The 27,805-nt window shown below is 41.0% G+C and overlaps 1 protein-coding gene across 1 annotated transcript in view; it reads right to left on the reverse strand.

The window, feature by feature from the left end:
- Positions 1-5,016: 5,016 nt before the first annotated feature.
- LOC136388187 (ryanodine receptor 2-like) overlaps positions 5,017-27,805 on the reverse strand; it is a 195,594-nt gene continuing 172,805 nt past the window's right edge. The window contains 6 exon segments of the mRNA XM_066360153.1: positions 5,017-5,112; positions 5,786-5,837; positions 6,707-6,807; positions 7,949-8,004; positions 9,395-9,551; positions 25,971-26,105. Coding sequence (XP_066216250.1) covers positions 5,017-5,112; positions 5,786-5,837; positions 6,707-6,807; positions 7,949-8,004; positions 9,395-9,551; positions 25,971-26,105 — 597 coding nt within the window.

Raw genomic sequence — 27,805 nt, forward strand, 5'->3', positions numbered from 1 at the left:
CTGTTGTGACCAGAGCCACTCTAGCGCCTGGGGCAGAGGCCAAGGAGCCATCCCCAGCGCCCGGGCCATCTTTGCTCCAATGGAGCCTTGGCTGCGGGAGGGGAAGAGAGAGACAGAGAGGAAGGGGGAGGTGGAGAAGCAAATGGGCGTTTCTCCTATGTGCCCTGGCCAGGAATCGAACCCGGGTCCCCCGCACGCCAGGCTGACGCTGTACCACTGAGCCAACCGGCCAGGGCCCTACTTTGATTTTTGACATTACGCCTACCTATATCTGTGTCTGTATTTCTAAATTTATATAGAAAATATTAGGCTTGCCCAATTTTAATACATTTGAACATTAAATTTAAAACTGCAGGTAATTCAAATTACAATGTGCGATAACTTTCAGGTTTGGTGGTCTTTTAAATATCATTAACTCTCCAGTTTCTGTTTATATGTTAATATAGTATTGTTCATGTTGGGTATATTACACTTTATAATACTGAGTGGTGTTAACCAGGTCTATAAAAAGTGAATTCTTTCAAGACCCACTTAGCAATGCTTAATACAAGTGGAGTGCACATATATCAAGTGCACAGATTTCTTAGGAGAAAATAAAAACAGATTTTATGATGTGTGGAGAGAACTGGGACATATCATGGGTGTGTAGGAGTTGATGGATAAGAAAGCAAATTTGGCATCCAACAGCACAGACATGCTAGCATGTAGGGCTCCAAGATCTCCAAAAGCCTTTCCTTAACTCATATTATTCAAAATCTTTATGAACCCAAATCGTTCTGATGATGACTATTACAACTGGAGCTGGATATATTTTTTAGATGCAATAAAGTAACTGATACAGAGCTGTAAAAACCAGTGAAATAGTCTGTAGTACTGTTTCCATAGAGAAATAAAGTAAATATTAACACAAAATGGCAAGACAAAACTTCCCCTACAGTCTTGGACTAAAGCTGAGGCTTGGTTTCTTTACCCAGAAACAGCATGTTCAGTCGAGGCAGCTATTTCAACAATCAGTTCCAGGATGCCCCTTGTCACAGAAGCAGAATGTTGGTGAGCAATGATGATATTCACCCACACTTTTGTAACTATCTGCCTTCCAATTTCATTTTTGCTAAGTCATAAAAAAGAACCTCTTATTTTTCAAACTATTCTGGCTATAATAAGAAAAAGACTTAAAAAGGAACCAGACTTCTTATAAGAAGCTCCAGCTCTCCCACTGAACAGCATTGAGACTTCAGTCGAGCCATTTAACCTGCTGAGACTGCTTCACCTGAAATGTGACGGCTTCAGTGTCCTGCAGTTCAAATATTCCAGAGGGCAGTGAATGTGATACATATGAGGACATTCAGGTTAATGCTGATTGTTTCTGTAGAGTTGTGTCATTATAAATATTTTGTGATTTTGTGAACATAGGACTTAGGATTGTTTAGCTATGGTTCAGTACTCACATAAACTGCAGAGTTAAATATAATTTTAGATATGACAGGTTTGAGCTTGTCCCCTTAAGAAATGAGTGCTATTAATATTTATAGTTATTAAATGTGCCAGGTGCCATCCATGCACTTGTGTGAAGGTCAAGATGCCCCTTTCCTAGCTTCTGTCACAGGTATGTCAGGGTTCTGGGCACAAAAGTTATATGGTGACAAGGAGGTCACTCTCTGCACAAAATAATTTGAGAAATGGCTAACTATTCAAGCCTTTTCTGTGTCAAATTTACACAAGTTCCATCTCTAGGTAAATGTAACAAATATAATACATTTATAGAAATTGTCTGTTACTCTGTGGTCGATGAAGCATTGCCACAGTGGCAGCCACCCAAAGACCTTTCTGGCAATGAGGGCCTATTGGTAAACTCACACAGAAAACAGGAGCTTAAAGAATAAGAACATTTCCCCCAGTAAAGCAAGATAGTGAAAAATGTGTAATTTTTGTAGATATTCATTTACAACCAAGTAGAAGGTATTTTATTACCATATGACTTTTAAATGAGTGTTGTAGGGCTCAGGGCAAACTCCTGCCTTCTGCACAGGCGACGCAATGGATATCAGTTCACCGGACAGAGTCGTGTCTAGAGAACCTCAACTTCAACTGCGACTCTTGTTCTCTAATGTCAGTTCATAGAAAAGAATCAAGAGGTGTTTTGTGGGCAGGAGGATCAGAGATGAAATAAGAATGGCAGAAAAGTGTTGAAATGAAAATATGGAGGCATTGCCTTTTTTTGAGTTTTTGACTATTTGTATAATACAAAGCTTTAAAGAGATTATTATTATTATTTATTTATTTTTGGTGAAAGGGAGAGAAAGACTCCTGCATGTGCCCTGACTGGGATCCACCCAGTAACCCCCATCTGGGGAAGATGCTCAAATCAACTGAGCTATTTTTAGCACCTGAGGCTAAGCTATCCTCTGTGACCAGGGCTGATGCTCAAACCAATCAAACTACTAGTTGCGAGAGGGGAAATGGGAGAGAAGGGGGAGAGGGAAGGGTGGAGAAGGAGATGGTCACTTCTATGTGCCCTTACTAAAATCAAACCCAGGATTTCCATATGCTGATACTGTATCCACTAACCCACTGGCAAGGGTCAAGATTACATTCTTTGACATTGAGTCAAGCAGACCTGACTTTACTCAAAAAAGTGGAAAGCCATAATGTGTTTGAGATTCATGTGAGATTTCATGGCAGAATTAGTACTGTCAATAAAGAGAAGTTCCTTCTCCCATTACTTCACAGCCTTGAGAAGGGAGCAAGGTGCCCTCCTCTGTCATCATGCCAACGACTGGCTCTGCCTTGTTGCTCTCCCTCCAATACTGATGCTCCAAGTCCTTAGGGTGGGGAGAGCACCCTTTCCCCAGCCTCTTTCTCTGAGCACTCTGTCACTCCCAGCACTCTAAAGCCAGAGTAATCAGTCAGCAGTCCACAACTTGGAATCTCTGGGCTCACCTCTCACCTGTGCTGTATTTCCTATCAGCTCCAACTTTGGCATTATAAATTGAAGACCTGAATCTGTCAGATTTTTGTCTTAAAAAATTATTGATTCCTCTCCACTGTATGTTTCCTCCACAATGTTTCCTGGCACAGAGGGATGTGCCCTTTGATATGTTGGGGAGCTGGCCCGACTTACTTTATTCAAACTCCTCAGAATATAAGATCATTTCCCTGAGCAGGCTCGAAAATTCCCGGGGTAGCCACATTGATTCCTTCTCCCCAGTAAAAATGATGCCAAAAGATACATGCAAAATCTAGGCTCCGATGCTGTGCCATCAGAGGAACAATGACAATGGCCCTAGAGCAGCCCTTGGCATACAGCAAGCATCAGGTAGCATTTATGTTTGATGTATTACTCGGTAGTGTACTAATTCTCTCTCATATTGTCTCAGAAAATGGACCCCTCTTCTTACAGGTAAACAGATTTGCCCTGAGCTTTCCAAAATGAGAGCTGTATAAAAATTGGCTTCAAATGCAATATAGTTATCTTTCTGCCATTTGTGGTTTTCAAGAACTCTAGGTGAGCCCAAAACAAGGAAATGACAGGGTAGTGTAGGTGATTCAAAATGCCTGATAACTCTGAGGTTCTGTAATCATAAATGCAGCAAACCTGCCTGGGTACAGGGAAACCTGACAGTGTGGGAGGCTCGAACAGAGGTGGGTTGACCCTTCTCACCTTAGGAGCTCAACCTTTTATGATGCATCCCAGTTATAAGTGAAATAGAGAAAGAAGAGGGTGGGCAAATTAGGTAAATAGTTTAATCAGAGAAGTTTTACAATTCTAAAATTAACAAGCAGACTTGTAATAAAAGAGCTCTAATGTTTGCAAAATGACTTTGATTCCATTCTGAATCTGCCTTTTTATTTGTGAAGATTGGCATTCCATTTCAAAGGACTCAAAAATGGAGTGACTGATCTTATCATCCATGTTTTTTGATGCAACTGATAAACTCCCTGAATGGATACTGCTTCAGCATCAATATTAAAAAATGGTTGGACGAGAAGTCCTTACTTAACAGCTGGTCACAGGTGACCGAAAGAGAAAAACCGAGGAGGATATTGGGTCCACAATGGATCACATTGGTGGATGACATTGGCTCTGGACCCATGTGGAGCCCAGGGCATGCTGTGAACTACGGAACAGTGACCATGAATGTTGTCTCACGGGGACTAGCTTGCCTCTGAGGGTTTTCTCGATCCTTTAAACAAGCATGATAAACATACAATGAATTATTTCTTTTGAAAGTGTGTTTTTTGCAGTCTTTTGTTTCATACAAAGGTTTCAGAGTTGCAGGGTTGCATCAGAGCATCACGGAAATGAGAGAACAGGCGCGCGTGAGGGGTACATGGGAATTCATGGATGCAAAGAGCCCCTCATCCTGAGACAGGTCACCCGTCTCTGTAAAAAGTGCACAGACTGCTCTTCTTACCCTCCCCCACCAAAAAAAAAAAGAATAAAGAAAAAAAAATTCACAAAATTAACCCTAGGAAAAAAAAGTGGTCCTAAAGAAAATAAAGATGTTTTTTCATGCACATGTCTTCTGCATAGCTCAACCCTCACATATAGTAACGTACTATTTCCCTTCCTAACTGGTGTCTGCGGCACTTGGCAGCTGCCATCTGGGGACCCATGGAGGCCCCTCCAAAGAGGAGACATGAAGAGGTTGATGGGTGCAGCTGCCGCTTCTCTGTGAACCTCCCACCTATCGGGAAGCTCCAGGAGTATCAGAAGGACATCTGTCAGTGTCATGATTGTGTGTCCAGAATGGCTTTTGTTCCAGAGTTCCTATGTGGTCTGCGAATGAGTTTAGATTATTCTTCAGTCTTGGTTCTCAAAGAAAATACACAGATAGGGGGAAGCCCAGTCAGGTTCTCACTGCTCCAGGAAGCACATAAGGGTGGCGTTTCACAAATGAGCAGGATGTCTGCAAGAGAAAGAGAGAGAGAGAGAGTTGAGACAGAGAGAGAGTCGGAGAAACTGCGACATAAAGAGGAGTGTGTCTGGGTTTGCGAAGGTGGTCTGGGTCAGAGTTAATTCAGCTAGTCTTCATACTGTTTCCGGAAACAGTCCCCTGCTGGGAAAAACTCCCAGCACCTTTCTTGATACATCTTCCAGACATACGATTCCTGTAAAAGTAAGGACAATGTGTTATTATCTTGTCTTACCCCAACAAATGTAAGATAGGGACTCACATTTGTTATTTTATATATATATCATGTAGGCATAATGGTGTAATCACAACATATATGCAGACAGCACTAGAGAAGCCCAATAATATTTTGATAGTTCCTCACTGTACCAGACCTTACTTACTTCTAGTAATAAACAAATAATCATTATCCAGCCAGACCATAATATAATAATGCAAAAAAACTATTTGTGGTATATGATTTTGAGGGTTCTTTTAAAAATATTATGTTAATTGTATTCTTCCAATTCAAACCATTAACAGCTGGATATGAATTTAATATACAAATTTTAAGACACTTAATATGCAATTATTTTTAACTGAATGACCATAAAACTGTGCACTGAAGTTCATTTGAAATTATCGGCTATCTGATTTAGAAATCAAGGACATTATAATGATCAAAACTAGAACTCAGCATTTTAACCAACCAAAAGCTGATATTTCTGTGAACTTCCACTTCTCTACAGAGGCAAGCTTTGCAGCCTCATCTGGGGCATGTTAAGATGCCAGGACTAATATCTGTCCTAATCATTAATGCACACATTTTGTTCCAAACTGTAGGACTTCCCTCTATTGTTTCCTACAGGATTTGGTCCCCACCTACCTACCTGTCCTGTGTGCTCTGTTTCATCTTTGTTTATGAGATACATCAGTAAAATCCTGCAGAGACAGAGACTGATCAGAATGGATTGTGGGGGAACAGCAGCATAAACAGAGACTGCTGAGCCTCCACTCTTCACGCTTCAAATGAAATGAAAAAAAAAAAAAAAAAAAGAGCCACAGGGATCCAAAACTTAGGACCTTCTTTTAAAATAGTTTTTCTAAGGCACTAAAACGTGTGCACAGATTGAGCCACACCTGCAGGAGCTGCTCTGTGCCAGCCCATGCAGAACCACCGGAGCTGTGTCCACGCTGACTCCCAGGGCAGGAATCACAACCCAACCCTTGTGTGCAAATCTGAGGATTACAAATGTTAACTAAAGCACCAGTTTCACTCAGCTGTGCATTCATGACACCCTTTTTCTGGCTACCCTGCGTCTCTTCTGATGTTAAAACTGGGTCAGAAAGTAAGGGGAGTCTTTTACCAAATTTCAGTGAAAGCTAGTCCCCGGTAGTAGCCAGATTTCCATGTATTGTTTTAAGGCAATGTTGAACTGTTTCTGATAGTGCCTACAAGAGATGTGGGTCTTCAGATGAAGGGAGGTCCCCACCCCCACACCTCTCAGCAGCAGCTGGGGGGTTTCTATGGCAACAGGCAATGGTTGGCCCAGGCTCAGGCTCAGCTTCCTTCCTGCTTATCCTGTCCATCCTCTGTGTCCGGTTCTGGAGGGAATCGCCACAGGTCGAAGTGCAGCCTCATTTCCTAAGTGCACCTACTCCTCAGGGAAGGTGCACCTGGCTCGGACCCTCCTCCCCGAGCTTTGGGGAACCCAAGCTCAGTCAACAAAGAACAGGAGGCTGTCTTGCTCCTGGTGAGACAGAACCCTGGGGGCTGTTGGGAGAGGCTGAATCCAGACAGGCACACTCACAGGTAATTGGCCAAGTTGTGCTCCTGTAAGGTGTGGGTTTCAAAGCCGTGTGGCACCGTGTCGAAGTAATCATTGCCTATCCCACAGATGAAGCATTTGGTCTACAACACAAAGGGAACATTAACATGTCAGGGTTCCGAGAGCCGAACAAAAGGGTGCAACTCACAACTATGGGCAACTGCTTCGTTTACTCAGTATATTCAAAGGTCACCATGTAGGTGTGCTGAGCACATGCATGTCAACCTCTCTGTGTCACCTCCCAGTCACCCTGCAGTGTCACCTAGCTGCCATCCTCTGGTGGCTCATGCTGGAAACTGGGGCTCAGCCTTGCTTGCTCTAAAGTCTTCATCCTCTGCAGCTGGCAGGCCACCAGAGCATTTCATGCCAACTCCGAAGTACTGCTTGAGTCCGTCGGGGTCCTGCACCCCCAGGGCACTTCTTAGCAGAAACCTAATCTACCAGAAGAAGCTGGTGACCACAGCCCTGTCCCTGGTCCTGCCACCTCCTGGTTCACTCCCTGTGTTTTAGACCATTTCCATCTTTGAAAGTCTAAGTCTGATCGGCTCACTATCCTGTTGAACTCCTTTCCTGTTTCCCACAGACCACAAGCTACACTGTAAATTTCTCTTAATGAGCAGGCCTCACACTCCCCAGCCCCACCACCAGGTTGTAATAATCATGTTCAACCACTTACACTTCTGAGAAAAAATGTGCCAAGCAAATTCCCTAAAATCGAGTAGAGGTGCATATGACCTTGGGTAGGGACATTCTTACAGAATCAAATGTGGGTGGTGCCCTGGAGATGTGCACGATGGGGACAGCAGGGAGGGAGCTTGCCCTCACTGTCCTATTCTCTCTCACACACCCAAATCTCTGCGATCTTCAGGACTCAACTTGGGATGCCTTCTTTTAGAACTGCCCTGATTATCCAGCCAGACAGCAGCCCCCAGCTCTCAGTACTCAGGGTTTCCTCCTGAAGGGTCCCCATGCTGCTCTGTAATCCCGTTTACTCCTCTGTCCATGCACCCATCATTCTCAATGAAGGGCCTCCCACTCCTCGAGGGGTGAACGGCACCATGTGACAGTCTGCATGTACCCAGGGCCCCCCACTTCTTCCTGCCAGCCAAGGGAGCTGCACTCGTCTCCTCTCCCGTTTCTCACCCACTGGGGCTCTCTGACCCAGGCAGTGAGGTCAGGGGAGCAAGCACCCAGCCTCAAAGCTGAATTGGTGTAGAGACTGACTTCTTTGACTTGTTCCTGCTGATCTCTCAGTTCTCCAAAAGCATCAATTATTAAACCTAGTGTTAAATAAAGACACAATTTCATCTTTATCAACCAGAGAATCATGATTAAATTCACAAGCCCTGGCTAACCCTTCCAAAGAAGGGAAAATGTGCAGCCATGCTAAGTGATGCTCAGAAACAGGGAACATTGTACACACACGTGATGTTCCCACTGAACCCGGAGTGAAATGCCCAGTTACGGGGCCTGGTCTTCCTGAAAGGGGTTAAAAATGAGGCAAGAGGCAGGAGAAACCTCCAGTTAACTCGGCAAATATAGGTGGTCTATCACAACTGACTTCATGCTGAACAGGAGCCGCTGAGATTTATGGTTGTAAAGCACAGAAAACTCTACTAATATGATTTTCACATAGTAATGTGGAAATCCAACATGACCATATTAATGGGAGGAATTTGTCTCAAATCATTTTTCCCCAAGTTCCTGATAAATAAACTTTCCAGATCCTAACAGTTTCTCTCTTAGGATGCTGGCAGTACATTTTCTTCCAAGTGTCTTATGACTTTGCTCTCAAATAAAGCACATTTTTGTTAGACTCAGTAATGACATGAAGAATGGATCATGAGTCCTTCAAGCCTGTTCGTGTATTTTACTGAAAAAAGTGTACCATTTTATGTCTGCAGAACTTAGAGGTAACATCACATTTATTGACATTTAATTCAAGGCAGTGATAAGGCATGAGCAGAAAATGGTCATGAACATTTTCTGAGAAAAAAACCACACCCGCAGTCCCTTGGGTCAAGGTGGCACTTGTTTGTCCACAAAGGCCCTGTACCTTTAGCTGTGCCCAATCCAGATATTTAGACTCACAGGGGCTCTTTTCCTTCAAATGTGAACACCACCACCATTTCCCAGCGCTCACTGAATGTGAATCATCTTTAAATTTCTTTTTATTTAAAATTTTTTTATTTATTGATTTTAGAGAGAGAAGAGAGAAAAAATTGGGGGGGGGGGGTGGAACAGGAAGCATCAACTTGTAGTATCTGCTTTCTGTATGTGCCTTGACTAGGCAATCCTGGGGTTTCAAGCCCACAACCTCAGCCTTCCAGGTCAATGCCTTTATCCACTGCACCACCACAGGTCAAGCTGTATTATTTTAAAAAAAATTTTTTTTCAACAACCCTATAGCTCAGAGGCTGGTATAATTTCCATTTGATAGACCCAAAGAGGTTAACTGACTCCCCACTGGAGTTGTCAAGCATGCCAGTGGCAGGGACAGAGAGGCAGGGTCCACCTCTCCCCCACCCCCGAGGACCCCAGGCCACTGATTCTTCCTCTGCAGATTTCAAGTGAAAGAAACAGCCCTCCCAGAAAACCCCTGGTGTCCTCCCTCCCTCTGTGGCTGGGGACACAGTGGTTCAAATCCTAGCTCTTCTTGTGCCTGGTTACCTTGTATTATGGCCAAGAGGATGACAATTACAAAGAAGAAGAAGGTGATGTCGAAGATGATCCGATAGATCTCATACTCGTCGCCTGCTGGGTCCTTGATCTCGTCACCGATGCCCCTTCCAGCTCGCACGCCGACATACATGTGGAACATGTAGCACTGGGGGGGAGAGACAGGTCACTTGTGAAGGACACTGCCCATCCTTGCATTCCATAGCCCCAGGTTCTCTCTCGGGTCCCCAGTCCTCCTTCTGGGAAGCAACAGTCTCTGCGTTCTCAGTATCTGTGACTGTGACGCAGACCCTTGTCCTCAGCATGCCCTGCTCACTCCTCTGCCACACTCTGCAGAACATGAAGAATACCACACCAGCATCTGGGATGAGGCACTCCTTTAAGATCACATTAAGGACCACAAAACTGTATTTAATTGCATTGCTCAGTTTTTTTTTTTTAAAGCATAACAGATACAGCAAAGAGGAAGTAAGAGCCCAGTGCATAACAAGGTGAAGTCTTAGAAATTATGCTAGAAAACCAGACTCAGTAATGCTAACCCTCCCCTTGTCTACCTTATATGAATATGATGTTGAAATGGTTTTCCACTTCAGTCTCCAGCATGAAGAGGAAAGACGGAAGGAAAAAGCCGCCTACTGTGTGAGCCTGCCACACGAGGGCTCCATGGTCAGCCCCGCTGCTGGGCCCACAGCAGAAACAAAGGTCAGCAGATGCTTTGGGAGCATTCGGCCTCAGCACTGGTCATATCATGAGCTGGACAGTTCTATGGTGTGGGTGCTGTCCGGTGCATTGTAGGATATTTTGGAAGGCTCTCTGGACTCTACCCACTAGATGCTAATAGAACTCCACCCTAACAAGTGAAAATGTGGACAGATGTTGCCATGTGTCCCCTGGGGGATAAACCATGGCAAGTTGAGAGCCACTGGCTTAAAGCATTCTATGCTTTTCCAAATTCAGGATAAGTGTACGCCCTCCAGGTTGAGTCTCCTCCTAAGCCACAATTCTCCCCTCCAAGTTCACCGTTCACTGCTCCCGAGCGCCGCCTTCTACCTGACTCATGCCTCCTCCCAACAAACACTCCTTATCCGGGACCTCCACTGGTACATTCACCTTCCCTTGCAACCTCCTTTCCATTCTTATCCAACTCCTACTCACCCTTTAGGCCCTCAATTAATAATCCTTCCTCCATAAAGACCCTGAGACTGTCCCAGACACTGATTTACCCAACAATGTCACCCTCCAATTCAGGATAGACTGCTTGCCATCTGCAGTGACCCAGGGGCGAAGGGCTGGCACAGCTTCTCTGCTGAGATGCCATACCCTGACTGTCTCCTGTCTCTGGCTGCCCCCCCCCCACCCCCAGCCTCCTTGGCCTGTGCTGCTTCATGTCCCCAACTCTTCATGAACTATCGCCCCAGGACTGGGTTCTTGGACCTTTTTTCTTTTAGGACCCTCCACTGGAGACCTTCCAGTTTCTTCTTTAACCACCATTTCTGTGCCAATTACTTTAAAGAATGGCTCCTTACAAATGAAGTCTGAATTTTCTGAATGCCAGACTGGTATGTCCAGCTCATTTTTTATTTAATGTTTTTCTATATATCTCACCCTACAAGAATTGGCCAATACAACAAGACTTACTTTGGTTACTGCTGGACCATCAGTGCCTAAGACCATGGGCAGTGCATGAGAGGTACTTGCTGATCACAATGGGAGGAGTGACTAGTAAACAGACCTCACGGCCTCAACTCACAGACTTCAGATCCTTAGATCACTTTAAAAACCAAAAGTGCAGGAGAAGAACAGACAATAAGATAACACCAAGACGCTCATAGTGTAACAGCTAAGTACTGATAGACATAGGAAAATCTAAATGCCTGCCTGCAATCAATCAGCAGAATCAACTAAAGATTATGTCACTTAGAAAAGAGGCTTGTCAGTCAGACACAACGAACAATGAGTGTCATGGGGCAGCTATGCCCCTGCCCACTACCAGCTGCTCCGAGCCGGTTGATGGCTCTCTCCTCCAGAGACAGCTGGCAAAGCTGCTGGTGCCTAAACCTGACCACACATCGGGTCTCCTGGAGACCCGAACATTCAGATTCCCTATAATACTGATAGAATGAGTCCCTGGAAGTAACACATGAAGGCAGTCACTTAAAAAAAAAATTAATCATTAATTTCTTAGAATTGCGGGTCTAAAACAGTGCTTGGAACAAATAGCAGTGGGTGGGTGTGATGCCGGTGGCCGAGGGCAGGCAGGTCCACTTTGGATCTGGGCAGACAGTAGAGAAACTGCAGAGCCGGAAAGTGTTGAGCCATTCTGTTTAATAAAGTCTCACAACAGCGGATGAGCAAACAGGCAGGGAAAAGTGCTTCTCATGGCAGTAGGTGAACAAACAGAAAAAATGGCCCCTCACAGTGGCAGGCAAGCAATTTGCCCTAAAGGAAGCACCCATAGCCTCACACAGACTATACACACATGGAGCTGCCACATGCTCACACACTAATCAGGCAAAGCGCTTGCAGCCGGCAAACCAATGAGCAAGCCTAACACAGCTGTTTTCCCTAGAGTAGAAAATTCTTATCTTCCCTGTACATTCTTGCATATGGCTGGGATTGTTTTTAGCATATGCATTTCTTACTAACAAAAATTGGGATGATATATTTTTTTCAAATCTGTCTTCATATGAATGTAGCTGTGGCCACAGGAAATGGGTATAGCATCATTTCTGCAGCTGCCTACTCCTTACTGAACGAATTAATGGGGCAACCTGCCTGGTCTCACTGTACTCTGCCTGCTTGCAATCCCCTCTTTGGGCAGAGGGCTCAACTTGGACAATCTACCTGGCCCTGGCCTAGCTCTTTTCTGGGTCCAATTCTGGCTCTCAGGTTCCCACACCAACATCCACAGTGGCCCTGAAATGTCCCGGCTCGCCAGGCCCTGCCTGGTTGATATGCATGTGATTAAGACCATCCAGCTGACTCCTCTGGCTAATTCCTCTGACTCAGACTTTTGGGTTATAATCTGGCTTTTCTCGTAGAGTTCTTCCAAAGGGAAGAGAATGTGTGGACTTGCTGCATGAACTCTTAACAAGCAGGACATTGGTCTTCTGACGCATACATCACACTCCTAGGAACTTAGTTCATGTGAGTCTGTTCTCAAGAGAATGAGTCATTCTTAACCTCCAACGTAGAGCTGAAGAAAAAAACCATGGGATGAGGCTAAATTGCTTTTTAAAAAAATGTGTCATCTCAGATCTCCTGTCTGCCATCCTGCCTCACCTGGCCACGCCCCTGCTCCCCTTCATTCTGTGATAACTTCAGGAGTTTTGTGGAAGGGATCCCATCATATATCAATACCACACAGATGGCCATGCTGAGAAGATAGGTAAAGTCTGTGGATTTGATTATTGGGGCTCAATAACATACCATCGTACAGAGGGTAAAATGAGCACTCCGCCTGTGGGATTTTTATCCTGATTTCCCCACCCATATCCTCTACTACCTGCTTCTCCCAGAACTAGCAAATGGGTGGCGGCCGGAGGCACGGAGACAGAGTGTGAACACCCACTAACATGAGGCTGCAGCTTGGCCATCAGGTTAGAAAATCGAAATCCTTTCATCCGCCTTCCTGTTCTCAGAATCAGCTTAAACCTGGATGACAAGAGCTGGAGAATGGAAAGGAGTAATTCTGAAGAACAAAAATTGTACTTTGTTCAAAGAATTCACTAATAATGAAGGAGGGTGGCTGGTGCTACAGGAATCAAACACAATTGTCAGTTCTCAGTATTTACGATCCTAGGGCTGCCCCCGACTGCCTCCTGAGCTGCTTCATCTCGGGTAATCGTTGCTCACGTTGCCCTTAGGAAACATGAGGATGACCACAAGCTTCTGGTGGGCTGGCAAAGGTTCTTATAAGATCTTTGTCTTGGCAAGAAAAGAGAGTGAGAGAATGAACTAGAGAGACACTATCTGTGAGGAAGGCGAGGCAAGAAAGTGACAGGACAAGGACCTGACAGCTCACTTCCCTGGGCCAGGACTTGACTTTCTATCTCAGTGACCTGGACAGCTTTTTCCAAAAGACAGAGGTCTTGATATCTTCCCTGCAGTTTCTGGTTCCGGGGTCCAGGATGGCTTTAAGGGTTGCCCTGGTGACTCCTCTGTGCATGTAAGGTGAGCACCCCCCCTTTCAAGATAGATAGCCCCTCATCAGAGATGGATTAAGGTCAGTTGGGCCCTGGGCATAGAAGAAAATATTGGGCCCCTTAAAAAAAAAAGATACAGGAAAAATAAAAATACATGTTAACCACATTTTTAAATAAATAAAAAATATTATGTACTATTAATGTTAAAATTGCACATATGAAACCAAACTTGATGTTATTAGAAAAAAGTGTAAAGTTGGGGTTTTGTAGGGCTCTTCAGAAGTCGGGGCCCAAGGTGCATGCCAAGTGTGCCTGTGGTTAAATCTACCTCTGCCCCTCATATATGCTGAGTCAGTCTCTCTGCTCCTCAGCTTTAATATACTTTTGCCCTGGACTTTAGATCACTTATGACAGTCTCCTCCTATGATGCTCCAGAAGAGCTTCAAATTCTATCAGGATACTGCTGATTTAATTAGATTCCCAGGCTCAAAACACCATGATCCTAAATAACTAAGTAAACAAGTAAAGAAATGCAAATGTTGTCACTGAGTCTAGGAAGCTGCAATGACAGTGCCACCTGCTGTAAGGTATGCAACACTGTAGGGTCAATCCTGTCTGGGATAATCTGAAACATCCCTTCAGACCCCAAGAAACAGCATAAAACAGCAGGCAATAGAAACTCAAGAAGAGGTGGATACAACCGGATGTGAGTAAGGAAAACCAGCTTGGTTAGAATGCTGAACTTTGGGTAAGGCAAGATGACGATGGAGTAGGCGGACATACCAACCTCCACCTCCCAGAACCAAAGTGGATTACAACTAATTTTAAGAACGATTATCTGGAAAAACCAACTTTGGACTAAACTAAGAGGACTCTTTAACCAAGGAACACTGAAAAAGCCACACTGAGACTGGTAGGAAAAGCAGAAATGTGGAGAACGCTGCCCAAGCTGGAGAGACTCACATGGTGGGAAGTGAGTTTAGCAGAGAGGGGAGGGCCCTGGGGCCTGGAAACAAAGCCCCAGCTTGTAGCCCCAGAGCCTAGGCGAACAAAGTGTGTGGACAGTATTTAGCTGCGAAACAAGTCAGGATACTGTTTTGTGAGAGACAGATTTCTCAGACCCATGATTTCTCTTAAAGAAACTGTGCAGAAAACCTCTTTCACAACCACTAACCTGGGCTTCCCAGGGACAGGCAGAGATGAGAGGACCAGAGTAGCAGGAAGAGAGTGTAATCTAGGAGGCACAGGCAGAAACACTTTGAGGGACAGTCACCCTAACCCCTGGGGTGACTCACTCCCCAAATCTGAAGTGAATATTTCCACTGGAACCAGCAGTACCAGTAAAGAGAAGCAGGACAACAGCCAAACAAGCTCTTCCGTGACACTCAGAGCAGAGTCACTTAGAAGGAGGGAGCCTTAAGGAATACAGTATTGAGGCTAGGATCTGAGGTGCAGTGCCCCAACCACACTGTTGAGGGCTAGCCAGAGGGTGGGCAGCGGCGGGATGTGAGCCCATTGCCGCTGGAGTGAGCCAGCTCTGAGGCCCAGCATGAGCTCAGTCTTGCCTGGCAGGGGAGAAAGAGGCACACAAAAGTGTTCCAGCCAGCAGCGGGCTGCCTGCAATCCCAACTGCAAGAGAAAGGTGAAAGCCTGGGAACTGCAGAGAACCATGGATGAGCATGGGCATGCAGCCCCACACATCCCACAGAGCTGGGACTTGTGGCCCGATGCATGAGTACAACTCCGACCGTGGGGGCAAGGCAAAAGCCTGGGAACAGGCCAAGGCCCACAGCTGAGTGTAGGCAATCGGCCCTGCCAGGCCAGGGGAGCCTGCAGCTTGCGGCTAGACTCACGAGCGCAGCTCCACACATGGGGGGCAGGGCAAAAGCCTGGATATAGGTGGAAAACCATAGCTGAGCAAAGGTGCTCACCCCTGCCTGTGGTGCTGAGGCTTGCAGCCCCAGGCACACGCGCAGCCTCACCCACGGAGGCAGGGCAAAAGCCAAGGTTTGTAGACCTGGGCACGTGAACACAGCCTCTCCTGCAGAGGAGAGGCAGAAACCACAGTGACAGCCACAGCCGGCCAGCACCTACAACACCTGTACTCGAATGCCAGAGGCAGCGGCAGAGGGGGTGGTGGGTCTGCAGAAAGACCACAACTAAGGAACACAAAGGCCACATCCATAGGCTTACAGTGGCCACAATCTACACAGACAAAATGGGAAGGTAGAAAAGTGCAACCCAATTAAATTAAGTGAAATCCCCAGAAAAGAACTTGAATGAGTCAGGACATTAAAACAGATGCAAAGTTTAAAATAATGATTTGTAGGTTGCTCAAAGATCTTAGAACAACAATAGATAGTCATAATGAACAACTAAATAAAGAGATAGCAAGTATAAAAAAGGACATTGAAATAATAAAAAAGAATCAGTCATAAATGACAAATACAATATCAGAAATGAAGACCATAATGGAAGAAATTAAAAGCAGTATGGATGAAGCTGAGGATCAAATCAGCAAGTTAGAGGACAAGATAAACGAAAGCATGGAAGCAGAGCAACAAAAAGAAAAGAGATTCAAAAAGTCTGAGGAAACTCTAAGAGAGCTCTGTGACAACATGAAGAGAAATAACATCCACATCATAGGTGTTCCTAAAGAAGAAGAGAAAGAACAAAGGATAGAGACTTTGGTCAATCAAAACATAGCTGAAAATTTCCCTACATTGATGCAGGAAAAAATCACACAAGTACAAGAAGCACAGAGAATGCATTTAAGAGAAACCCAAAGAAATCTACACCAAGACACATCATAATTAAAATAACAAAGCTAAGTGGTAAAGAGCAAATATTAAAACCTGCTGGAAAAAAAAAAAGGCTATCACCTACAAAGAAGCCCCCATAAGGATGACATCCAACTTCTCAACAGAAACACTTGAGGCCAGAAGGAATAGCAAGAAATATTCAAAGTAATGCAGAACAAGACTACTTTATCTAGCAAGGCTATCATTTAAAATTGAAGGAGAAATAAAAAGCTTCCCAGACAAAAAAAAAAAAACAAAAAAAAAAAACTCAAGGAATTCATTACAACCAAACCAATGCTGCAGGAAATGTTAAGGGGCCTGTTGTAAACAGATCAAAGTGGGAAAAGAATATTGCAAAAGAGGAATACAGCTTTAAAGAATAAAATGGCAATAAATAACTACATATCAATAATAACCATAAATGTAAATGGATTAAATGATCAAATCAAAAGACATAGGGTAGCTGCGTGGATAAGAAAAAAGATTTCATACATGTGCTGTCTACAAGAGATACACCTTAAAACAAAAGATGCACATAGACTGAAGGTAAAAAGATGGAAAAAAAATTTCATGCAAATAGAAATGAAAAAAAAAGCTGGGGTAGCAATACTTATATCAGACAAAATGAACTTTAAAACAAAGATTTTAGAAAGAGATAAAGAAGGTCACTACATAATGATAAAGGGAGCAATCCAACAGGAAGATATAACCATTATAAATATCTACGCATCTAACATAGGAGCACTTAAATATATAAAGCAGACTTTGATGGATATTGGATATAAAGGGTGAAATCAACAGCAATACTATATTAGTAGGGGATTTCAAAAACCCACTAACATCACTAGATAGAACCTCAAGAAAGAAAATTAACAAAAAAACAGCAGACTTAAAGGACATACTAGATCATCTTGATTTAGTAGATATCTTCAGAACCTTTCACCCTAAAGCAGCAGAATATACATTCTTTTCAAGTGACATGGTACATTCTCTAGGATAGACCACATGTTAGGGCACAAAAGCAGTCTCAACAAATTTAAGAAGATTAAAATCATATCAAGATCTTCTCTGACCATAATGGCATGAAATTAGAAATCAACCACAACAGAAAAACTAAAAAATACCCAAACACTTGGAAACTAAATAGCATGTTCTTAAATAATGAATGGGTTAACAATAAGATCAGAGAAGAATTTTAAAAAATTCCTAGAAACAAATGATAATGAGCATACAACAACTCAAAATTTATGGGACACAGCAAAAACATTACTGATTGGGAAGTTCATAGCATTACAGGCATACCTTAAGAAGCTAGAAAAAGCTCAAATAAACAACTTAATCCTGTATCTGAAAAAACTAGAAAAAGAATAGCAAGTAAAGCCCAGAGGTAGTAGAAGAAAGGAAATAATAAAGGTCAGAGTGGAAGTAAATGACATAGAGGCTAAAAAAACAATACAGAGGATCAGTGAAACAAGAAACTGGTTCTTTGAAAAGGTAAACAAGATCGATGAACCTTTAACCAGACTCACTAAAAAAAAAAGAGAGAGGACTCAAATAAATAAAATTAGAAATGCGAGTGGAGAAATAACAACTGACACAACAGAAATACAAAGGATTGAAAGAAAATACTATAAATAACTGTATACCAAAAAATTAGACAACCTAGGTGAAATGGACAAATTAATACTCAGAAATCAGATGCATTTTTATACACCAACAATGAACTGTCAGAAAGAGAAATTAAGGAAACAATCCCCTTCACTGTTGCAATGAAAAATATAAAGTACCTAGGAGTAAATTTAACCAAGGAGATTAGACTTGTACTAGAAAAATTATAAAACATTGAATAAAAAAATCAAGGAAGATACAAACAAGTGGAAGCATCTACCATGCTCATGGTTAGGAAGACTAAACATCATTAAAATGTCTATATTACCCAAAGCAATTTATAAATTTAATGCAATACCAATAAAAATACCAATGACATACTTCAAAGATATAGAACATATATTCCAAAAATGTATATGGAACCAAAAACAAAAAGAAAAACAAGAATAGACTCAGCAATCTTGAAAAGTAAGAATAAAGTGGGAGGTATCACACTCCTGATATCAAGTTATACTACAAGGCCATTGTACTCAAAACAGCCTGGTACTGGCATAAGAACAGGCATACAGATCAATGGAACAGAACAAGGAACCCAGAAATAAACCCATACCTTTAGGGACAACTGATATTCGACAAAGGAGGTAAGAGAATACAATGGAGCAAAGACAGCCTCTTCAACAAATGGTGTTGGGAAAATTGGACAGCTACCTGCAAAAAAATGAAACTAGACCACCAACTTACACCATTCACAAAAAATAAACTCAAAATGGATAAAAGACTTAAATGTAAGCCATGAAACCATAAGCATCTTAGAAGAAAACATAGGCAGTTAGCTCTCCGACATCTCTCGCAGCAATATATTTGCCGATTTATCTCCAGGGGTAATTGAAATAAAAGACAGGATAAACAAATGGGACTATATCAAACTAAAAAGCTTTTGCACAGCTAAAAACAATAAGAACAGAATAAAAGACAAACTACACAATGGGAGAACATATTCGACAATACATCTGATAAGGGGTTAATAACCAAAATATATAAAGAACTTGTAAAACTCAACACCAGGAAGATAAACAATCCAATCAAAAAAATGGGTGAAAGAAATGAATAGACACTTCTCCAAAGAGGACATACAGATGGCCAATAGGCATGTGAAAAAATGCTCAACATCACTAATCATTAGAGAAATGCAAATTAAAACCACAATGAGATATCACCTCACACCAGTTAGAATGGAGCTCATCAACAAAACAACACAGAACAAGTGCTGGTGAGGATGTGGAGTAAAGGGGACCCTCCTGCTGGTGGGAATGCAGACTGGTGCAGCCACTGTGGAAAACAGTATGGAGATTCCTCAAAAAATTAAAAATCGAACTGCCTTTTGACCCAGCTATCCCACTTTTAGGAATATACCCCAAGAACACCATAGCACTCTTTTAAAAGGAGAAATGTACCCCCATGTTTATTGCAACACTCTTCACAATAGCGAAGATCTGGAAACAGCCCAAATGTCCATCAGTGAATGAGTGGATTAAAAAGCAGTGGTACATATATAGAATGGAATACTATAGGGGTATGAAAAAGAAGGAAATCTTACCTTTTGTGACAAAATGGATGGACATGGAAACTATTATGTTAAGTGAAATAAGCCAGGCAGAAAAGGAAAAATATCATATGACCTCACTCATTTGAGGAATCCAATGGACAATGTGAACTGAGGAATAGAATTGAGACAGAGGAGGGATCAAAGGGACCAAATAGGAAAAGAGAACAGAGGGAAAGGAGATGGTAGGATGGGATAAAGCTGAAGGGAAGGGTAGAGGTTGCTATGGAGTTGAGGGCAAGGGAGATGTTGAGGGGTTTACAGGGGAGGGGGTATGCATTCGGGCAACACTAGAATCTATTAAACACAATAAATTATAATCAATAATAAAAAAAATAAATTGTTAACAATCAAAAGAAGAAAAGAATGCTGGACTTTACCTGATGAAAGAAAATACAAAGGAGACCAACTCAAAGCAAATGTTCTCTTTTGAGGATTGAATTAAAGAAATTAAACCTGCCGCTTCCTACACTATACTGCTTGCTGTCCTGCGGGTTACTGGGTTTCACCAGCTCCTACTTCATGAGCACAACAGTAAGTGGTCAATAAAATTGGTTGTTTTTTATAAGAGGAGCTTCTTACTCCTCAGCAATTAAGTTTGTGGTTAATTATTGTTACAATAAAAGGAAATTTGGCTTTTATAGAATTCTGATGTTTGAAAGATTTATTCAAATACATCATCTTTAAATGTTACTCACTTACTAGAAATATCCTTTATCAAATGATTAGCTTAAATCCTTAAATAACCTGCACCTTAAAGGATTACAAGTAATCCATTTGAAAATTCAAACACACATATCAGTGTTGGTTACTATGCAGAGAGAATGTCATTGTCTATAGTTTGATGTAATCTGTGATAAATATGTTTAGCTGTATTTTTTATTAAAATACACCATGTCAAGAAAAAAAAATGGTTGGCTTTTCAAAATTTCACTGCACAGGCATTAGTAAGATGCAAAAAATAAGGGTTGTCTGACAAGACTACACCCAGCAAAGCTATCATTAAAAATTGAAAGAAAAATAAAGTATTTCCCAGACAAAAAAAAAAAAAACAACAAAAATTCTAAAGGAGTTAATCACCACCAAATCAGTATTAAAAGAAATATTAAAAGAACTTATTTAAGAAGAAAAAAAGAGCATAAATATGTATAATAAAGGGGCAATAAACAGGTACCTATCAATAATCACTTTAAAGTAAATGGATTAAATGCTCCATTCAAAAGATAAAGGGAAGCTGAATGGATAAAAAAACCATGATGCAGATGCTCACTGTCTACAAGAGACCCACCTCAGAACAAAGGCAGACACAGACTAAAAGTAAAAAGATGGGGAAAGATATTTCATGCAAATAAAAATGAAAAAGAAAGCTGGGGTAGCAATGTTTGTATCAGACAAATTAGACTTTTAAACAAATGTGATAGTGGGAGACAAAGAAGTACACTACATAATGATATGTATATCCAACAAAAGGATATAACCCTTGTAAACATTTATGCCCCTAATACAGCACCTAAATACAGGGGTAGCAAAAGTTGGTGTAAAGTTGTTTATGTGAAAAAGACATGCAGGTTATGATTATTACAATAGCTTTATTAACTCAAAAGAATGGTACAATAATTTTAAATAATACAAATAAATAATACAGTAATTAATAAATAAAACAAGAATAAACCTGTTTTTATACTTACAACTGTAAACCAACTTCTGCCAACCCCCTGTATAAAAAGCAAATCTTGATTGACATAAAATTAGAGATAAGCAGTAATAAAAGTATAGTAGAGAATTTTAAAACCCACTATTGATTGACATCAATAGATGGATCTTCCAGTGACAATTCAACAAGAAAACAGTGACCTTTAATGACACACTAAACCAGACAGATTTAATTGATATTTTCAGAACATTTCACCCAAAAGCAGAAGAATATACATTCTTTTCAAGTGCACATAGAACATCTTCCAGGAGAGACCACATGTTAGACACAAAACAAGCCTCAGTAAGTATAAGAAGATTGAAATCATATCAGACATCTTCTCTGAACATAATGGTGTTAAACTAGAAATAAATTACAAAAAAGTAAACTGAAAAACACACAAATACATGGAGGATAAATAACATGTTTCTAAAAAATAAATAGTTTAACAATGAGATCAAAGAAGAAATTAAAAGATACCTTGAAATAAATGAGAATGAGATCACAACAACCCCATATTTATGGGACACAACAAATGCATTCCTATGAGGAAAACTCATAGCAATACAGGTCTACCGCCAGAAACAAGAAAAATCTCAAACAATATTAGCTTACACCTAAAGGAACTAGGAAAAAACAACAAACAAAGCCCCAAATAAATACAAATAAGGAAATAATAAAGATTGGAGTGGAGATAAACAAAATAGAGTCTAAAAAGTGATGCAAAAGATCAATGAAAATAAGAGCTGGTTCTCTGAACAGACAAATTAACCACACTCAAGAAAAAAGGAGAGAGGACCTCAATAAATAAAATCAGAAATATAGAGGAAAAGTAACAACTAACACCACAGAATTACAAAGAACTATAAGAAAACATTACAAACATCCTTATGCCAAAAAAATTGGACAATTTGGAAGAACTGGATAAATCCCTAGAAACATACAATCTTCCAAAACTGAATCAAGAAGAAACAGAAAATCTGAACAGGCCAATTAAAACCAACAAAATCCAATCAATAATCAAATAACTCCCAACAAAGAAGAGTCCAAGATTGGATGGTTTCATGAATGAATTTTACCAAACATTCAAGGAAGTACTATCGCCTATACTTTTCAAACTATTCCAAAAAATTCAAGACGAGGAAACACTCCCAAGCTCATTTTACCAGGCCAACATTATCCAGATTCCAAAACCAAATAAAGACACTACAAAGAAAGAAAACTATAGACTAATATCCCTGATAAACAGATGCAGAAATCTTCAACAAAATATTAGCAAACTGGCTTCACTAATACATTAGAAGATCATACACCATATTGCGTGTTAAAAAAAAAAAGAAAGAAAATCATACACCATGATCAAGTGGGATTTATTCTTGGGATGCAGGGTTCATAAAATATCAGCAAATAAATTAATGTAATACACCACATATAATACACAACAAAATGTAATACACAACAAAATGAAGCATAAAAATCATATGATCATATCAATAGATGCAGAGAAAGCATTTGACAAAATCCAGGACCCATTTATAATAAAAATTCTCAGCAAAGTGGAATAAATGAAACATATCTCAACATAATATAGGCCATACATAAATCCACACCAAGATCATACTCAACAGGAAAAGCCAAGGAGTGTTTTACTGGCCCTGACCATTGGCTCAGCAGTAGAGTGTTGGCCCAGCATGTGGAAATCCTGAGTTCGATTCCTGGTCAGGGCACACAGTGGAAGCAACCATCTGCTTCTCTGCCCTTTCCCTTATTCTTCTGTCTGTCTCTCTCTTTCTTCCCCTTCTGCAGCCATGGCTCAAATAAATCAAGCAAGTTGGCTCTGGGTGCTGAGGATGGCTCCATGGCCTCACCTCAGGTGTGCTAAAATAGCTCGGTTGCTGAGCAATGGAGCAGCAGCCCCAGATGGGGAGAGCATCGTGCAGTAGGGGACTTGCTGGGTCCCAGTCAGGGCACATGTGGGAACCTGTCTCTCTGTCACTCTGCCTCTCAATGTGTGTGTGTGTGTGTGTGTGTGTGTGTGTGTGTGTGTGTGTGTGTGTGTGTGTGTGTGTTTCTTAAGACCAGGAACAAGACAGGGATGACCACTTTCACCACTCTTATTAAATATAGTACTGAAAGTCCTAGCCACAATAATCAGACAAAAAGAAGAATTAAAAGCATCCAAATTGGGAAGGAAGAATAAAACTGTCACTATTTGTAAGTGACGTATTCAATAATATGCTATATAGAGAACCCGAAAGAATCCACCAAAAACTACTAGAACTCATGAATGAATTCAGTAAAATAGCAGGATACAAAATAAATATTCAGAAATTGGTTGCATTTATTTTACATAACAAGTTTATTTTTTAAAAGTATATAAACAATAAATAAACAATCAGATCTTAACTTCTGCCAAGTATTATCTGTCCTGGAATTGTTCAATTAAGTTCCAGACTATTCTTAAACCATCACAGGCTGGTGGATTTGGGGATTTAGAACCATCAGGTGTTTCTCCTGGTAGAGAGAAACTGTAGGCACAACTACCTGTGGTTAGTACTTATTGTCCCTTGTTCACAACGTGTGGCCTCCTCCCACCTCCCCCCTGCCTCTAGCCAGCCGCTACCCCATGTCTTCAGGGTCACAGAGAAGACACACAGGGGATAGTAAAGGCAGCTTCAGAAGGAAGATGAAGGGTCTCCAATGCTTCCTCCTCTCTGGGCCCAGATGGGTGGGGATGTGGGGGAGTAAGAGAGGTGGTAAGTGTGGAGTGTCAGTGACCCTGGGGAGGGTCCTGGATATGTGATCCTCATCCCTGTAGGATCCCTTGTGAACAGTTTAGACTTCCTTCTCGAAAAACTATGCAATTCTAGTGTATCTTCTATATACACTGTGGCATGTGTGAGTGTGCGTGCGGTCTCATCCAGTTAGGACCCTACACAATCCCGTTCAGGGGTCTGACTTCTCTCCCTTCCCCCACTAAACATAATATGTATGTTTGTCTTACTTTAAAACAGCTGCATGTTTCTCCATTATATAAATTTACCATGACTGACTCAATCAGGACTCTATTCATGATCATTTAGATGATCTCCAATTTGTGATAGCTGCTAACATCCTTGAGCATACAGAGGTGTGTTTGTGAATCAACATTTAGGTCAATTACTAGCAGTGGAACTGACAGGTGACAGCTTAAGCACCTTACAAGTTTAACAGATACTGTAAAATGTCTCTAAAATTGCCAATTTAAATTCCCAGCAAGTATTCATGAAATACTAGTTTTTTCCTTCAATTCAACAAGTCTGGGTATTAACAAACTTTAATATTTACAAACCTGACAGGTAAAAGTGGCAACTGATTGTACCTCATTTCTCTAGTTATGACAGAGGCTGAGCTCCCTTCCATACTCAGAAGCTGACTGAATTTATTTACTATGACTTGTCTAGGCATGTAATTTGCTCATGTTTCTATTGGCTCATTTCTTTGTTACTGATGTGACAAGGACTCTGTAAATTAAGGACACCAGCCCTCTGTTACAGTGCTGAAGATATTCTTCCTAGTTTGTCATTTGTCTAAGATGTTGCTTACAGTTGTTCCTTTTGAAAGGAAATTTTTATGCTCTCGTGGATCCTAAGGTTTTACGTCATACTCAGAAAGACCTTTCCCCATTTAAAAATTATTACCATTATTATTTCAAAGGTCAAATTCTGTTCTAGCTTTTATTGTTTCCTTTTATTGCATTGAAATATTTGTTCCATTCAGAATTTATTTTCATTTAAAGAATGAGGCTGATCCATTTTTATCTATTTTCCCCTAAATGGTATTTCCATGGTACCAATGATACCATTTATTGAGCTAGTTTTCATTTCATGATTTCAAAAGCCACTTTTATCATATTTTAAATCTCCATGTATATCTGAGCCTATTTCTAGACTTTATTTTATTCTACTGATTTGTCACTCTGTGGTTCATAAACTGTCTTAATTACTAGTCTTTATAATATTAGTTCTCTCATTACTCTCTTGGAATATATATTTTTTTCTAGAGTAATTTTGGCATAATTGTGTCAGTCTCTGGGACTTATACCACCAACCCCACTTACATGGGCATCTCACTGCGGGCTCAGTGAAGGAGAAGGAGGCATCTTTTCCTACCTGGAGGTGTGTTCTTGGTCTAATTCCCCTTCCTGACCTAAGATCTCACCTGTGGTCAGTGACCTTCTGACATTGGGGGCAGGTCAGAGAACAGTGATGGAATGTGACAGCTGGAACATCTGCTGATTTTAGACACAACGAGGAAGATACCTGAAGCCAGATACTCAATATAAAAGCAAAACTAACAGTTCTACTAAGGCTTATATTTTTGGACTTCATTAACTTCAGTTAAAGTTGTTAAGGGGAACAGATAACTGAGGCTTCAGAATGTTCCCCAGGGAAGTCACTCCACCTGCTGTCCTGGAGCAGACGAACACCAGGCTTACACAGCCCTCCCTCAGACTCACGAATCACCAGGGCGGGAGGCAGGTGTGCAGCACCAGCGGAATCGGTCCTTTACGTTTCTCACAAAGTGACAGCAGTCAGTTCTTTAAAGACCTGCATAACCTCGTACTGTGTGCCTACTTTGTACTCTGCACTGCTAAAGAATACCTACACAAATTACTCAAGACTGAGGAGAGGAGGCATTCTTTTTGTTCATACGAGACCTCACAGTATGAATTTACCGTGAGCATATCATCACATTTCATATCTGGTGTATCACCATCTTTACTTTTACTGTAGAATTTTCAGAAAAAATTGAACACCACCACAGTGTATAGGTATACAACAACAGCTAATAAATCAACGGTTAATACAAGCTGGAAAGTAATGTGACATTGAACATGTATTAGAAACACGAGACACGCGGCATCTCCGTAGGCAGGGACAGCTCAGCACAAACCTGGACTCGGTCTGGACTCTTCCTGCCACACAGGGGGAACCTGTTTTCATATTCTCTTTATCAAGTTGTCAAACTATTGTTCGTAAAACTTGACTACTTAGTTGGCTAATAAATGCCTACAATAGCTATCATAGAAACTGATTTTATTTCAAATCCAAATAAATACTTATAAAATTAAGCAAGTTAAAATGTTCATTTTTTTTTAAGATTTTATTTATTCAATTTTCAGAGAGGAGAGAGAGAGAGAGAGAGAGAGAGAGAGAGAAAGGGGAGGAGCAGGAAGCATCAACTCCCATATGTGCCTTGACCAGGCAAGCCCAGGGTATCGAACAGGCAACCTCAGCATTGCAGGTTGACGCTTTATCCCACTACACAACCACAGGTCAGGCAAAAATGTTCATTTTTCATCATCTAAATACTTGACAGTAGATACTACACTAAGTCCTTCCTTTTTATAAGGTTTATTCCTTCAAATAATTTGCATTCCTAATTAACACTATCTCATTTATGATGACAGATTGTAAATCACTTTTTGTTTCAATCACACCCAAAACTAAATAGAAATGTGTACTGCCTCTATCATCTAGAAATACACATTTTTAAAATGGTGTGTAATATAAATATTTTAAAAATAAAACTGAAAAGTCTTGCTTTGTTAACACAAAGCAGAGATCAAAGTGAAAGGCACTGACAGCTGGTACCCAACACTATTCTGAAGGCCAGTATCTTCGCTGTGTAACTAGACGCCACAGTTTAAAAGGTCTTCTTTCAATTCTATGTCATCTTTCTTTAATGCCAAACCATACTTTTATAGAATATGTGTATGTTAAATAAGCAACTTTCACCAAGTCGATGACAATATATTTATGGTAAACTGAAATTCTAAACAAAGTGAAATGCTTTACTTTTTACATTCTCTTCCTCAGATAACAACACATTCCTACATTCTTGACTGTGGTGGCATATATTAAGTCCTTTAAAAAGTCACTTCATAGTTGTCTTGATAAAACATGTGATCTCAATAGAGGGCTTAATTCACTTCTATAAATTAAGTACAAAGCCACTGGAAATTTCTGCATGTTTACCTATAAAGGCTATTAAGAGCTTTAGATTTCTGCAAATGAAAAACTGATACTTCAAAGAGTAAAACCACAATCACGACAAAAGTTTAGAAATTAGTTGTAAGGAGTGCCAGACCTTTTGGGTGGAACATAGTACAGATTCAGCATCTCCAGTTCTTGAAATATGTTGGGGGCTCAAAACCAATTTAATAACTGGTGAATCAGCCTTGTGCATTTTTTATCACTGGAACGTCACATTCAGATTCAGAAACTAAAGTGACAAATGTAAGATCAGTGTGCTGAAATTTAGAAAATTAGAGATCCTACTAATGTGAATTTACTGGGAATTCAGTTCAATATTTTTGGAGGAGCACTGATTTAAAAGTATACTGGATTATAAGATTCTGGAAAAGAAGAACTCAGCTGACCTAAATAACTAACATAGAATGTGTCACCACCCAGTGTACACTTCCAAAATAAGTTTGTTAAAAATAATTGAAACTTGAGTTTCATTAGAACTTAAGTTAATTTTCTGGAACTCAGCCAGTCTTCTTCC

The sequence above is a fragment of the Saccopteryx leptura genome, chromosome 1, assembly GCF_036850995.1.
Source record: "Saccopteryx leptura isolate mSacLep1 chromosome 1, mSacLep1_pri_phased_curated, whole genome shotgun sequence".
NCBI classification, from domain to species: domain Eukaryota; kingdom Metazoa; phylum Chordata; class Mammalia; order Chiroptera; family Emballonuridae; genus Saccopteryx; species Saccopteryx leptura.